The sequence below is a fragment of the Lathyrus oleraceus genome, chromosome 7 (assembly GCF_024323335.1).
Source record: "Lathyrus oleraceus cultivar Zhongwan6 chromosome 7, CAAS_Psat_ZW6_1.0, whole genome shotgun sequence".
NCBI lineage: Eukaryota > Viridiplantae > Streptophyta > Magnoliopsida > Fabales > Fabaceae > Lathyrus > Lathyrus oleraceus.
Genome location: NC_066585.1, coordinates 150,797,673 through 150,812,954, shown reverse-complemented (window position 1 = coordinate 150,812,954; position 15,282 = coordinate 150,797,673). Strand labels below are relative to the sequence as shown.

Below are 15,282 nucleotides of genomic sequence, written 5' to 3'. Positions count from 1 at the left end.
TTATCGGTTGGGTTGGGTTGCGTTTACGAGTTGTGTTTCAAATAAAAAAAAATTATGATTTTTTTGTCTGTTTTAAAAAATATATAACACAACTTAATACAATCATATTGATTTATAACACTTAAATTCAATGAAACACGTCATATAATATCTAATAAAATTCATCAACACGATATTACATTTGATAATAGTATAAAATTCAATAAGACACGTTATTTTCATAAAATACATAAGTTAAAAATGATTTAAAAAAATAAGAAACAACATTTAATCTTGAATTATGCAAACTCAATATTATTGGTGGAAAATAATTTTTTTGTGTGAAAATATTATGGTTATTAATGAAAAATTCAAATCTAATACCCAAATTAAAACTATATAAATTCTTATAGGTGGGTTGGATTTGATATACCCGTAAATGAACAAATTCAAATAATTTATAGATGTTTGGTTTGGGTTAGTGAATTAGTGAGTCGACCACACCCATAGTGTAATTTATTTTTATAATATCTATCAAATCAAATTACAACCTAATATCATTTTTATATTTTAATTTTTAAAGTATTTCAAAAATCAATACGAATTAATTTAATTAGATTAATATATAATTTTTTTTACATATGAGTACGTGCAACGTAAATCTATATTTTACACTATTTTTATATTCTTTATCTCTATAGAAAATTCACCTAAATGTTGTCGGCATGTTTTTCATTTAAACAAAATTTTATTTTATTTGTGTAAATAAAAATATTTTTTTGGATAAAGTAAAAAAAAATCAATTTTAAAGTGTAAAGCATTAGATTTTTAAAAACATAAGAAGTATTTTAAGAGAGACTAATTGATATGAACCAAATATATTCTTTTTATAAATATGTCAAATCAAATAAATTTTATTTCTATATTCTAAAGTTGATTTTTAGAATATATTCACAAATACCTATATAATAAAATTTGATTGAAGACATATATAAAATAGTTTTTTTATATGTTTTGTTTGCAAAAATTAAATATCTATTTTAAACTTTTCAATATATTTAGTATTAAATAATAAGTGTGGAATTAACTTACTCAAAAAATAAGTATTTTTAATTTATTTTAAATTATAATCTTTAAATTAAATATTATTAATTAATTAATTAAATAAAATGCTAATTAACCATTAAATTAAATTTAACTTTAAAATTATAATTTAGAGTAAGGTAAAAAAAAAGTTTATCCTCACTCAAATAATAATATTTATTAACATGTAAAAATTTATTATTCTCTTTATTTTAAAGTAATTGATTTTATTGACCAATCAACAAACCTTTTTTGCTACACAATTAAAAAGACATCTAGAAACTATAAAATAATAATACTAGTTTTATTAAAATATCTTTTAAGTCACCTACCAATAAAAGGAATATCCTTTAGATGTATGTTTTTTTTATAAATATCAAATAAATTAATATTTTAAATGATTTAATTAAAAATAACAATTAATTATATTACAAATTAAAAATATTTAGAGTAGATGAGATATTTCAATTGATATTTATTAATTGAATTAAACGAGTATAAACAATTGATAATAAATTATATATATATATATATATATATTATATATATATATTATATATATTATATATATATATATATATATATATATATATATATATATTAATGTATTAAAAGATTTATAAATTAACAACTTAAAAAAAAATTATTAACTTTAAAAAATCCTATTTACAAATGGTTTGTCTTTCTAGATTGGTGAGATATTAAATTATAATAATAAACATATTATTTCAATAAAAAATGACTTGAAAATAAACATAGATAAAACTCAAAATAAATAAAAACAAAAGTAAAGAAAAAGATAAGTGGAAACGGGCGTGAGAGAGGTGTACTATTACTACTATTCGTGCGTGAACGTTTAACAGACCCAGTTCCTCCCTTGCCCCGTCACGCCCTGCCGTCGCCGTTCTTCCCATCTGGTGCGTTCTATTTATCCTTTCTTTTCTCACTGGTAAATCTTCGGATTCAGTTATTTTGATGCTTACACTCTTCACCTCGATCTCGATTCCTTTTTGAAAATTCTCAACACGTAATTCATTTAGATCTTCACTTTAATTTTCGATCAAGTTGTTCTAATTCACATTCTATTCTCAATTTATAGATCTTAGTGTTTTTGGCGTTTTTTTTCCCGATTTGGATCAATGATGAGTAAGCGATCATAATTTTAATCTGTCGCATTGAAAGTGTATAAGATCTGTGATTATTCTGTACTCAAATTTACCCTGGATTACGATTTTGTATGAAATAAACCTTTGCTGAAATTTCGCCCCCAATTTCAATGAGATACTGAATTGATTGAAAGTACTGAAGAGAGATAGTCTGTATTTGATCGATCAACGCTATTCATTGTCTCTGTATTTTACTGTTTCTCTTGTTTATGTTCTTCAGTGATACCAAATGGCCAACAGAGTTCAAATTCCTTCCAACAATTCATCACTTATTGCCATGATTGCAGACGAGGTAAGAGTGTGTCTATGTTGTTATATATATGTTCTTATTGCGTACGTTTTTGGATTTTTCCTTAGCAGTAGCATATTTTAAATCTTCAGTTTGTGAAGGTTGCAATAGTTATTGATGCGACTGACTTCAATATTTGTAGTTCACTACCTCTGTTTGATTTGCGACTTGCAAAGTAGAGTATGCTTTGATGAATTAGTATGGTTGTTACTTTACTTGTTTATTTTGAGAATATGTGTTTTTGTGAAGTATAAGTCATGATCGTGTGTCTAAAAGAATGTTAACACAGATGATGTGATGTGATAATAAGATGCATGAAAGTTGAGTCGGTTTTAGCTGTGAAATCATCGTGGTTAATATAGATCTGCTGCTAGAGAAATTTGTGATATTTTGAAAATCTACTTTGCTTTCGGCATACAAGTGATTACGCACTCACCAGTCACCACGACAAACTGATTAAGAAATAGATGTTTGTAAATGTTCCTGATAAAGGCTTGGAAGTTAATAGGTTAGGTTTTTGGTTTCTCGAATGGTTCAAATTTAGGGGATTAGAAAATAAGTGGATTATAGGTTCTTGAGGAAGAGACTCTGAGCCATAAGATGGATTAAGGAGTCAGATTGACGACATTTCAGATGCTGCAAAAAAGCCACTAATTTTGTTTTTAATGAATTGAGTTTCCTTATATAGATCCTAGCAAAAAATAATAGGATTTGAATAAAAGAGGAAATTGCGAGATCACGCTCATCCAACAAAATTAAATTTGTCACTGATGAAATTGAAGAAAGGGATATTGAAATCATAGGAAAAGAAGAAAATCAGCTAGATGTCATCCTTAGGGTTAGTGCCCTTGGGCATCATACATTGAGTTTGATTGCATCACAAACATTCAAGAAGTAGCAATTTGCTTCCATATCACATAAGCTGATTTTTTATTGATATTTTGATAACCAAATTTGTCAATGAAATAGGAGTATAACTACCCTAAGATTTTTAACATGTAGTCCTAAATTGCAGATCCAATTACCCTTAGTCGGATCCAGCCAATGACTAATATAAGTGGAACCCTGAAATAAGAAAATAAAAAAATAAACTCCCCCAAAGCCAAACTTCATATAGTGACAGTTGGAGTGTTAGACATGAGTACATGAGTAGATACTTGACTGTATAGCCTTAGCAGCAGTGCACTAAAATGTCCATATGGCTGAAAATTGAAAGTCATAATATTTTGACATTAAAAAATTTCTAATCTTTATAGAGATTAATTACTATGCACTGTCAGTGTAAAAAGTTTTACACAATTGATTCATCACTATCACCCGTTTGCATTACTTTATAGATTTTTTATATAAAAGTCAAACTTGTTTCAACATCCAACAGCTATGATTAACTGACGGTGTAAAATCCTTTTACACTGTCAGTGTATTTCAATTAAATCCATCTTTATATAACTAAAATCAGATATAATTTAGTCAGAAATTGAACATTACAATTTGCCCCAATTGATTTGAAACTAACTAATAACGTATTATATTCTTTGAGCTTATGTTTATTTTATATTCCATATCCATTGTTGCCCAGATCATTTCCCCATTCCATTTTAGATTTAGATTTTTGTAATTGGTATCATTATCATTATGATTGAAATTATTAAAATTTTCCTGTTTTATTTTACACAGGATACCATAGTTGGGTTTCTTTTGGCTGGAGTGGGAAATGTTGACATACGTAGGAAGACAAATTACCTTATTGTGGATTCAAGTAGGTCTCTAAACTCTATTTTACTCACCATTCTTTATGAACGCTAGTTTCAAATTCGGCATACAATTTTCTTGTTAATTTGTACATCATGTTCATGAAGAGACTCCCTGCCTGTTCAACTAAATTTGAGGTTATGGTGCTACCCAATAAACATACACGCGTTCTTTATGTTTTATGTAGTTATTGTTGTCAATTGAAGACATCATAAATAAGCATGTAGATGTGCTCCTCCTATGTGGGATGCATAGAAATGTTCGGAATGATTTCCACAAACCTTATCCTTGATACATTTCATAGCTTAGACACTCCCCAAAAAATTTCATAGCATGCTTAATTTTGCATGAACTATTTTTTTTGCAATGGTTTCTGAAATTGAGGTTGGTCGGTATTTGAACCTAGGGTAGTAGTTGGATTACTCACCACAGATTGATAAGATATCATCATTTTATTACTCTGGATAGTGTCAGGTTTTGAAAAAATCCTGCTAACTTCTGTCAGTTAAAATCAAATTGATTTGATTGCAAGTTTTTGTTTCATCTCTTGATTTTGATTTTCAGAGACAACTGTCAAACAAATTGAGGACGCATTCAAAGAATTCACTTCACGGGAGGATATTGCTATTGTGCTGATTAGCCAATTTGTAAGTCATATTTCATGGCCATAAAATGTCTTAGGCTGTTTTGTTTTTGCTTCTTAATTAAGTGAAACACTATATTATCGGCTACTGTTAGTTCCTACTTTCAAAAGACTTAATTCTTATCCTTACCTACTACAGTTGATCGCATTTCCTGTTCGGTAATCAACACTATTGCTGTGAAAAATCCTGGAGGGAATATTTTAATCATATAATGTGGAAGGTTAAAAGTTTCATGAGATTAATGAATTATACTTGATAACTGGATATTTTATTGGACAGACCAATGTGACAGTACCAGTGGGAAACACTCGTAAAATTGGCACTCTTTCGACAGTCATCCTTTGGGTTTAAATGTTGACAAGTTATACTATTGCAAAAAAATGTTGACAAGTTATTCGGTTTCTCACATTTGGTTTAGTAATTAGTTGGATACTTGAATCAGTCCTTTTAGCTCATTCAGCCATTGTCATATCCCTACCTGGGATTTAAAAACTATTTCATGCACCTAGTTCATATTTGGAAAACCTTCTTGCTTATTTGGCTCTTACGTTCTTGGGTTATTTATTAATTCAAAGATCTTATAATTTCTTTGACTGTGCAGGTTGCAAATATGATAAGGTTTTTGGTTGATAGTTATAACAAGCCTGTTCCTGCAATACTTGAAATCCCTTCAAAAGACCATCCTTATGATCCCACCCATGATTCAGTTCTTTCACGAGTGAAGTATCTCTTCTCTAATGAATCAGTGGCATCTGATAGACGCTGAATCATCCTTTGGTTGGAGCTTTTTGGGCGTTTGTTGCTTTTCTTTGTACATTATGGTCAATAATCTTCTCTTGAAATTCATGAGTTCTAAGTAGATTGAATAATTCCTACTGTTTGGTTATAATTTAAAATCCTGTTATAGATCTTCAAAGACGGGCTATTTATTGTTGCTTCTGATGACATATTAGCAAGCAAATATGCACTTATCATTGCTACTTAATTTTGAGTAATTTCAAGTTTCAGCCATCTGTTTGAAGACTGTATGTTATGACATACTAGTTATGCAAAAGGCATTGTTTTCATTTAATGTGATCTAGTTCTCTTCAAACCAACACCAATCATCAACTGGAATACCAGGGCATAGAGTTAAGGATTTGGTCGGCTGAGGATCCATTACTGTTGTGGAATTGGAACCTCAACAACCCAAATCTCTACAACTCAGCTGCTCTATTTTCAGCAATTGAATTAATTCAACAAAAGAGATATAAATTGAAAAAATAAAATAAAATATTTTGTCACTGTTTTGCCCACAACTTTTCATAAAAGATTGTAATGTAGTGTCGATCTTGAAATGAAATAGGTTACCTAGTGGTTAACTCATGACAAAATCCATTGCCATGAGGTAGGAAGACCAACTGCAGGGTGCTGCCGGATGGCAGATCCATGGTAGAGATGCCACTTTGCTTCAATGGGGAGAATATCATCTTTCAACATGTGTGCCGTGACTCATGTGTTGACAAGAAGATAGTGACAACTATTGATTTTTGGATTTAAGGATTTACTTCATGTACATTCTAAAACTTTTTGGTAGAGGAGGCATCAAGATATTTTGAAATTTAGTTAACATGAAAAAATGTTTTAAACAAGAAATTAGTTTATGAGTTCAAAGGTAGTGTACGATTATTGTAAAGAAAAAATATTATATGCATCTAATTAAAATCTTTAAATTTGTTAAATCATATCAATATTTGAAAGTAAAAATACAATTTAGCGGAATACAATGTCTTTAATTGATGAGAATAATGCATATTTCTTTTTCTCTTGGTTTATATTATGTTAAAAACTCTTGGTTTATATTCTGTTAATTTTTTTAAAAAAATAATCCAAGTTTGACAAAAACAATTTAGATAAAATAGGCCTACTTGTCAAAGTATCTTTTTATTTAATGATTTATTTTAATTTTGATTTATTTTCATATTTTAGTGTTGAGAGAGTAGAGATTTGGACTACTGAGGATCCAGAATCAACAACCCAAACTTCTACAATTCTATTTCCAGATCTATTTTCAGCCATTGAATTACATCAATAGTAGAGATTTAAACTGAAAAAATAAAGTCAAAAAAATTAAAACAAATTTCTATTTAGTTTTTAAAATTTAAAAATAATAAACTTGTTTGATAACCTAGTTAAAAAAGCTATTCTTTATTTATTAGTTTTTAAAATTAAAAATTAAAATATTTTTTAGAAAATTGATTTTTTATTTTGAAAACTGGGAGAGAAAAAAAAGTGACACAATTTCTATTAATGACAAACTTATAGTATTTCATAACTTTAAAATATATTTTTTATATGAATTATATTATTTTATAAAATCAAGTATTTCAAACTCGCAAGTAAATTAATAAATAATATTTTCATTACATTTCTTTTCATATTTTATTATCGTCATAATTTTATTCATTTTGATAAATACAAAAGTAATTTTTATATTTTTATTCTTTTTTATTAATTATATTTATTTTATATGTTATTTTGAACCTTGAACATTTTTTAAAGAAAGAATGTGTTTAACCTTAAAAAAATACGAAGAATGTTTTTTAAATTAAAAAGAATGAATTAATATAATATTCAAGACGATATAAATTATACTAATTTGTTTAATAAAAAAAAATCAATATTTAAATTTATCCATATCATATGTTAAAATTGCATCCGCTGAATATGCATGTATTAAGTCATGCCCATGATTCCCTAAGAAGTAGGCAGATAACGATTTTCCTAATCAAGGTGGAGCGACTACCGCTTCTTAGGAGTTTCCTGAATATAGGTCCATAAATCCCCTATAAATACCTCATCCTTAATTTGAGGAGAGACAATTCACACCCTACACCAAATACTTAGAGAATACAAAGTTTCCCACTTTACGTGAGTTTGCTCTCTCCATAACCAAAAACACAAAAAAAAATGGATTTCTCACCACTGTGAGCAAACCTTAACCAACATAAATTCATCAAGGCCTTTAGCCACCCCTACCAGGATAGAGGTGTCACAAATTATATACTTTCTGACAAGTACAATGGCGTTTACTACAGGCCCCGGTAAAACTAACTTGGGTTACACCTTCCACTATCATCCTCACTTCTACACTCACAAAAGTCTCTGCCTCCAACCTCAACCGTCTTCAGTCATGGTTTTTAAGAGAGCATAATTCCCCATGCAAGAGGATACCAGAGGTAACAGTGATCACAATGCCAAGGTAGAAATGTGCGCCACCATAGAAGAATTGCGCCTCTAGAATCAAACCCTGGAGGACAATGTCCATAAAATCCAACAACGCCAACAAGAGGTTACTCCCACAGAGGAGATGAGAGTGTTGTACCCTTAACCCATTTTAGACGAAATATGGGAAGCACTTATGATCACAATGAATCCTATGAGCAAGTCACCTCCATCAACAAACAGATGACCATCATTAGAGTGCTCGACTCCTTAAAGTGAAAACTATTATCTGTCACTTTCATAGATGCGGTTGTACGATGGTATATGGGCCTACCCCGAGCTTCCATCGCCAGGTACCAGGAGCTGGTGAAAATGTCCATGCACTAGTTTGCAACTGGTTGACTCAGGAAGATGTCAACCATCATTCTGATTAACATTCGGCAGGGACCCTCAGATTCACTGAGGGAATACCTCATGAAGATGGGAGAAAAATATACAAGAAAGGGGATTGAATTGTGTGCTTAAAAATCGTTCCGCTTTTTAACTCAAAGGTTCAGATTCTGAACTATGTTTAGAGTCTGTTGACAGAAAATATATAATAACATCGGAAAATAAAGTTCATAAGTAAATGCAATTAACACACAAAAGTTATCATGGTTCCTCTCTTCAACTGAGAGTAGTCCATTACCATTGCCTCAATAAGAGCTTTTCACTATAACCAATCAGATTACAAATGCTTAAGTCACTGCTTAAGACTTCCGACTCAAACACCCCCGAATGGAACTTCCTTGCTTAAGCCTTTGCTCAAGACTTCTTGCTTAAAACCTCTGGTTCAAGACTTCCTTGCTCAGTCTACCTAGAATGAGACTTCCTACTTAAACCCTCTAGTTCAATACTTCCTTGCTCAAGCATACAAGCAAGATATTTCTTTCTACTTTAAACAAATTATTTAGTAGACAAGATAACTACTATACTTTGATACACAATCAAAAGTATAACAGTTATGCAACAATCACAAAGGTTTTCAACCTTTCTAAGAATTCTGAGATAAGAAATCTTAAGATCTTATGCAATAACAGTTGCAATAATAACTCAGAGTTATGCTAAGATCTTTGTATATGTTGTGATATTGTAACCTTCTTTTGAGTCTTCAACTTCCTTTTATAGAGATATAAAAAGAGTTATTAGAGGTTTGAACAATAACAGTCTTAGTGAAGAAGTATGTCAAGGTATGAAGCTTTATCCACTAAATAATAACATTGCTCTCAGTATCTTTCATCGTACTAAGTATCTACCAAAAGGTAGAACGGTCTGAAGACGTCACATCCACTTTTCTTGAGCCTTGAAAAGGTAGAACCCTAGTTGACTTTGTCCAAAAATCTAGGGCTTTGAATGGACAATACTATTTCAAATCAGCGTACGGATCAACTGCTCTTTGTCATACCCCAAAATTTGCCCTACTTCTTTCCACTTTCCATATGACCCTTGATCCTTAATTCATCTACATACTCATGTCATATTCATTCATGTAAAATTGTATTTATTAGATAAACATCATTAATACAGAGGTTGGTGTTCATGGCACAGGTGTTGGATAAGTTCCTCTTCATGGTATTCTTAAGAATCAAGCCTATGGTATTTTGGTACTACACTTAATTTTGGTCTGAGATATTAGTGGATCATATGGATTGACTATTATTTTATGGACTTGTTCATTTGGTATGGATTTGAGACGAGGTTCTGCAATTCAGAGTCACGTCGAAGAAATCAAGATTCATTCCTTCAAATTCATGTTTCATTCAAGTTCACTCAAGTACAAGTTCAAGTATTCAAACCAAGATCATAAGGGATTTCTCTTAAAACACAAGACATTTCAAGAGGGTATTTTCATTACAAAAAAAATGTTCAATATTCCATTACAAAAAAATATTCAAAACCAAATTACATTATTTAACCCATAGGTGACTCTTGGTCAACTGTTGGCTTTTTGGTCAAATGGTTGACCAAAGTCAACTAACCATCCTAGACACCTCTTGTTTCATCCCATCATGAGTCCTCCATGTTTGAGCTACCCAAATCTTCAAGTTTCTTCAAGATTCCAATATGATTTTCCAAAGTGTTATTCTTACCATGTGTCATACCTGTAAAAGAATACCATATTCAATACACAATGAACCACAAAGGTCAAGACATTGCACATGAGCCAATACATCATAACATAGCAAAAAAAAGGACAATTTTCGTGTTGGTAATAGGTTACCAAGAATCATGTAACCGGTTACACCTGTCATTCATGCCATCACAGTAGCCAACCAGCCAAAATTGCATGCTAGTAACCGGTTACCAAGAATCAGGTAACTGGTTACACATGTTTGCTCATCACTTCCAATAGCAGCAAGAACACAAGTTATTAAGATGGTAACTGGTTACCAACAACAGAGTAACCGATTACAGGTACGTTGTAGCCTCAAAAAACCAGTCCATAACACATGTTTTCGTGTTGGTAACCGGTTATGCCATATCTAGTAACTAGTGACATATGCACCAGTAGCAGAAAAATAGTTAAATTCCAGCATTGCAGTGACATTCAAACATGCCAAACCAGTTTTGATTCACATAGCACATGGTAACAGTAACATTATACAACAACTAACAACAACATTTACACTTTAAGCCAAGCATTTCTAACACACTAACATTCATCAAAACTTGAACTACACTTACTCATTCCACCCATAACATCAGGCCAAGCTAAAATTCCATAATAATCCATTCATTTAACACTACAATAACATATCCAACTAACAATTTAACAACTCACCAACATTTTTAACTCTTGTAACCAACTCCTTCATGAAATCATCTAACACTAACTGTTGCCTAAACTCCTAACCGTTGTTGCCCAGAAAATATGACCAAAATAGTTGGGAAATTCACCTATATAAACTCATCACTCTCTTCAATCATAACTCTCTAATCATTTTCTATAGAAAATCACTCATTGCAAATTCAGTTTTCATTCTCTCATTTCATCTTCTCCAAATTCTCTCCCCACACTAAAGTTCTATCACCATTGGAGTAAGCTTCACCTTGAAGTTTGTCACCAATTGAGCTAAGTCTCCTACATTTTAAACTACTTTCACACTCAGATAATCAATATCAACAACAATAATTCAGTTCAAAATTTTTTAGAGCTAATTATTGAAGAGAAGAAGTTTATAACATAAGTAGAAGATTAAAGGTTCAAAGTTGCATACTTCTAGTTTTCTTCATCTTCTTCATCTTTATATTTCAGTAAATTCCGAGACAATCCTCCGTCTTGTAGGTCGGTGAACTTTTATTCCTTCTTGTTTGCTGAATTTTTGATACCACAATGTAGCTTTTGCATTGGACAATCATACCCCTAAGGTTAGGTGGTTTGATTCTTCTTTTTCTCCATTTAATTTCAGTTTTCATTGTTAGGATTCATAAATTTATTACTTCAATTTAAATAATTGGTTAATCTTTGGAATAAATTGATAAGAGATTAGGATAAAGGAGGTTGAGAGGAGTAGATTGATGGTGATGTTTGGTAATTTTGGACAATTACGCCGCCTTCGGTGCGGTGGAGCAAGAGCTCCGATGATGGTGCTCTTGAGGGAGATAACATGAACATGATGTGTAGAGGAGGTGAATTCTTGATGCTGAATTTTTTCCCTTTCCTTGCCAAATTCGATTGGGCTTAGAGCCTTTAAGCCCATTGTTTTGATGTTTGCACCTTTGTTTTGCTTCGTACACCTTTGTTGAACCCAACAACAACACTTTGTGTTTGGACCTTATCTTTTAGGTCCAAAGCCTATGTTTCCAGACTGCACATCCACTGGTTTATGCACTCATACAGATTTAATTGCTAATCTTTTATTTCTTATTTTTTATCATTCTTTTGTCAAATTTTGCTATGCTTTTAATTCATGACCATGTACATTTTAATTCATGTAAATTCATAGTAAATTCATGTATCATGGTTAATTATAATATTTTTTATTTTGAAATTTAATTGAATTTAACTGTAGGAGTTTCTTTAATTCTTCATTAGAGTTCATTTGAAACCAGGTTTCAACATGCTTAATTTTAATGTCATGTTAATTCATAAAAAATACACATTAAAAATGGTTAGTTTAATTAGGATAAATTTCTAGTTTAGATTTTAATTGAATTTGGTTTAGAGTTTCGCTCTTTAACTTTTCAATTAAAACTCATTATAAATTAAACAATTTACTCTTGATTGCATGCATGAATTATGGATGTAATTTTGCCACTATGGATGATTCTTATATGCTTATTGATTTAATTTTGCATAGTGTATGATTATCATCCATTTAGGAAAAGTGTACCTCACTCCCATGAAAATGAGACAATTTTATTGCTTCTCATTTTGTCTCTTTCCTCACCCGTCCATTAACTTAGAAATAATCAAAAGTGATCTAAAATGAATATTTTTCAAAAGAACAAAAATAAACTTGATCCAACGTCAAGTGTTTTTCCAAATCAAACTTAATTGAATGCAACACGAGTACTTGATCCAACATCAAGTACATCTTCCATTTAATTCACGCAAATTTCATATTCAACTTCAAACACTTGATCCAACGTCAAGTCATTTTCATATTCAACTTCAAACATTTGATCCAACGTCAAGTCATTTTCAAAATGAGATACTCTACGGCTTGCTCTGATTCTCATTCCAGATGAGATACGTAGGCATAAGACGCGATGTCTTAGCGAGCACACATCCCCTTAACCCATAGGTCAGCCGAGCTACGAAGACTCTGATTCTCATATTCAGATGAGATACGTATGCAGTGGATGCAACATCCGCGCGAGTCATTTCTCTTAACCTTTTTAGTAAATAAACACATTAGGTAAACTCACACCCTTTAGACAAAAACCACAAAAGTGGATCCCGTAGAGTACTATGGATGTGTAGGGGTGCTAATACCTTCCCTTCGCATAACCGACTCCCGAACCCAAGATTTGGTTGCGAGACCCTGTCTTATCCTTTCCTTTTTTCAGGTTTACTTCGAGCGTTTCCTTTCCCTCCGTTGGGATGAATAACGCACGGTGGCGACTCTTCTGTCTTTTCTTTCGCCGGTTGTTTTTTTCGCGCACTGTATTTTTCAGGTTGCGACAGCTGGCGACTCTGCTAGGGACTTTAAGAAGTTGACCTCTTGCTGGTCCATCTTCCCTAAGCGAGTCCCTCCTAGCTTTTGTAGTTTGTTTGTTTATTGGGTGTTCATGCTTTTGTACAGTTATTTATTTACCTGCTTTACCTTATTTCATTGTGTACATATCATTGTTGTATCTGTTTCTGTTGGCTGGCTGCTTGGTGATCTTTGTGAGATGAATTCTAAGAAAATTCCGACTAGAATCAAGTAGAAGATATAAACCCCACAGAAATGGATAAACATGTGTGAATGATTATGAATGCAAAATGATGTGATGCAAAATGATGTGAATGCAGTGTAGTGGCATGGGAATCAGGATTGCTGTATCTGCTTGAACATCTGTCAGGTTGCACTGTCTGGAGAGAAATTAAGAGTACACCAAACAAAGGTCATGGGGTGGATCATGTTATCCTTAATATCAACCACCCATTTTGGCGGATTATGGTTTACACCTTATCAACACCCGAGTTTCATTGATATTAAGGATACCTGATCGGATCAACCATTAATCAAGGGTTTGTCGCAAGTCACGAGCATGGAGTTTAGGTTAAGAACCACCCAAAAGGAGTGTACTAAGGTTTAAACCTGCCAAACATGTTCTACAAAAGGTTCTCATAGTCATAATCCCATCTTTCGGATATTATTAGAGGAACGACTACTCGTATTCCAACAATATTCTCAAGAGAGACTCTTATGAGTGTAGTATCGCGTAACAATCGTATCAAATCTTACATTTGAACGACTTTCGCACTACGTCCTACGAATAGGCCAAGATGGGTTAGGTAAACTAAGGTCCTTGACTTCTTAGGTCTATATTGGAACAAGTAATGTCTAACCACAACTTACTTATGTGACATTATTGATCTCAACATGACCTCCACCAAGTGAATGGGCTTGCAAGTCAACTCGCTAAGGAATACTCCACACAAGTTGACAGGACTATGCCATTCTCCTATCTTAAGTGCACTCGAGTTCGGGTATAGAACTCATCTCACAAAGATCACCAAGCAGCCATAGCCAACCAACAGATACAACAATGATATGTACACAATGAAATAAGGTAAAGCAGGTAAATAAATAACTGTACAAAAGCATGAACACCCAATAAACAAACAAACTACAAAAGCTAGGAGGGACTCGCTTAGGGAAGATGGACCAGCAAGAGGTCAACTTCTTAAAGTCCCCAGCAGAGTCGCCAGCTGTCGCAACCTGAAAAATACAGTGCGCGAAAAAAACAACCGGCGAAAGAAAAAGACAGAAGAGTCACCACCGTGCGTTATTCATCCCAATGGAGGGAAAGGAAACGCTCGAAGTAAACCTGAAAAAAGGAAAGGACAAGACAGGGTCTCGCAACCAAATCTTGGGTTCGGGAGTCGGTTATGCGAAGGGAAGGTATTAGCACCCCTACGCATCCGTAGTACTCTACGGGATCCACTTTTGTAGTTTTCGTCCAAAGGGTGTGAGTTTATCTTGTGCTGTTTACCCAAAAAAAAAAGGTTAAATGAAAATGACTCGCGCGGATGTCGCATCCACTGCATACGTATCTCATCTGAATATGAGAATCAGAGTCTTCGTAGCTCGGCTGACCTATGGTTTGGGGGATGTGTGCTCGCTAAGACATCGTGTCTTATGCCTACGTATCTCATCTGGAATGAGAATCAGAGCAAGCCGTAGTTCGGATAACTACGGGGTTATGGATTGGGTTTTGGACGAACGACGTTACTACGCAATCTACCGGATGCTCGACCTTTGGAGACTTACTCGCCTGTAGTAGAAGGAGTAAACGTGTTGCTTTGGGTTTTAGGGTTTGGGATGCTCGGGGGCAAAAAGGCAGTCCTTGACGAAGGAACCGCGCTACCTGCAGGGATAAGAATACAAAACACAAAACATGTATCTCAAAGTAAAATGCCACCAAGGGGCTCAAACATTGCCTCCTATCGAGGTCTTCCAGCTAAGAAAGC

At 32.7% G+C, this 15,282-nt stretch overlaps 1 protein-coding gene across 1 annotated transcript; it reads left to right on the top strand.

Annotated features, from left to right (window-relative positions):
* The first annotated feature begins 1,812 nt into the window (after nt 1-1,812).
* On the top strand, nt 1,813-5,898 carry LOC127100966 (V-type proton ATPase subunit F). The gene is made up of 5 exons (XM_051038283.1): nt 1,813-1,979; nt 2,449-2,520; nt 4,195-4,276; nt 4,834-4,916; nt 5,515-5,898. Exons 2-5 carry the CDS (start codon nt 2,458-2,460, stop codon nt 5,677-5,679), a joined length of 393 nt encoding a protein of 130 aa, XP_050894240.1. The 5' UTR covers nt 1,813-1,979; nt 2,449-2,457; the 3' UTR covers nt 5,680-5,898.
* The last annotated feature ends 9,384 nt before the right edge of the window (nt 5,899-15,282 follow it).

Excerpts from the sequence above, each read along its gene's own strand:
- LOC127100966 (XM_051038283.1), top strand. The coding sequence starts at position 2,458 with ATGGCCAACAGAGTTCAAATTCCTTCCAACAATTCATCACTTATTGCC. Across the intron at positions 2,521-4,194 it reads TTGCCATGATTGCAGACGAG|GATACCATAGTTGGGTTTCT; the intron begins GTAAGAGTGTGT and ends TATTTTACACAG. Across the intron at positions 4,917-5,514 it reads TTGTGCTGATTAGCCAATTT|GTTGCAAATATGATAAGGTT; the intron begins GTAAGTCATATT and ends TTGACTGTGCAG.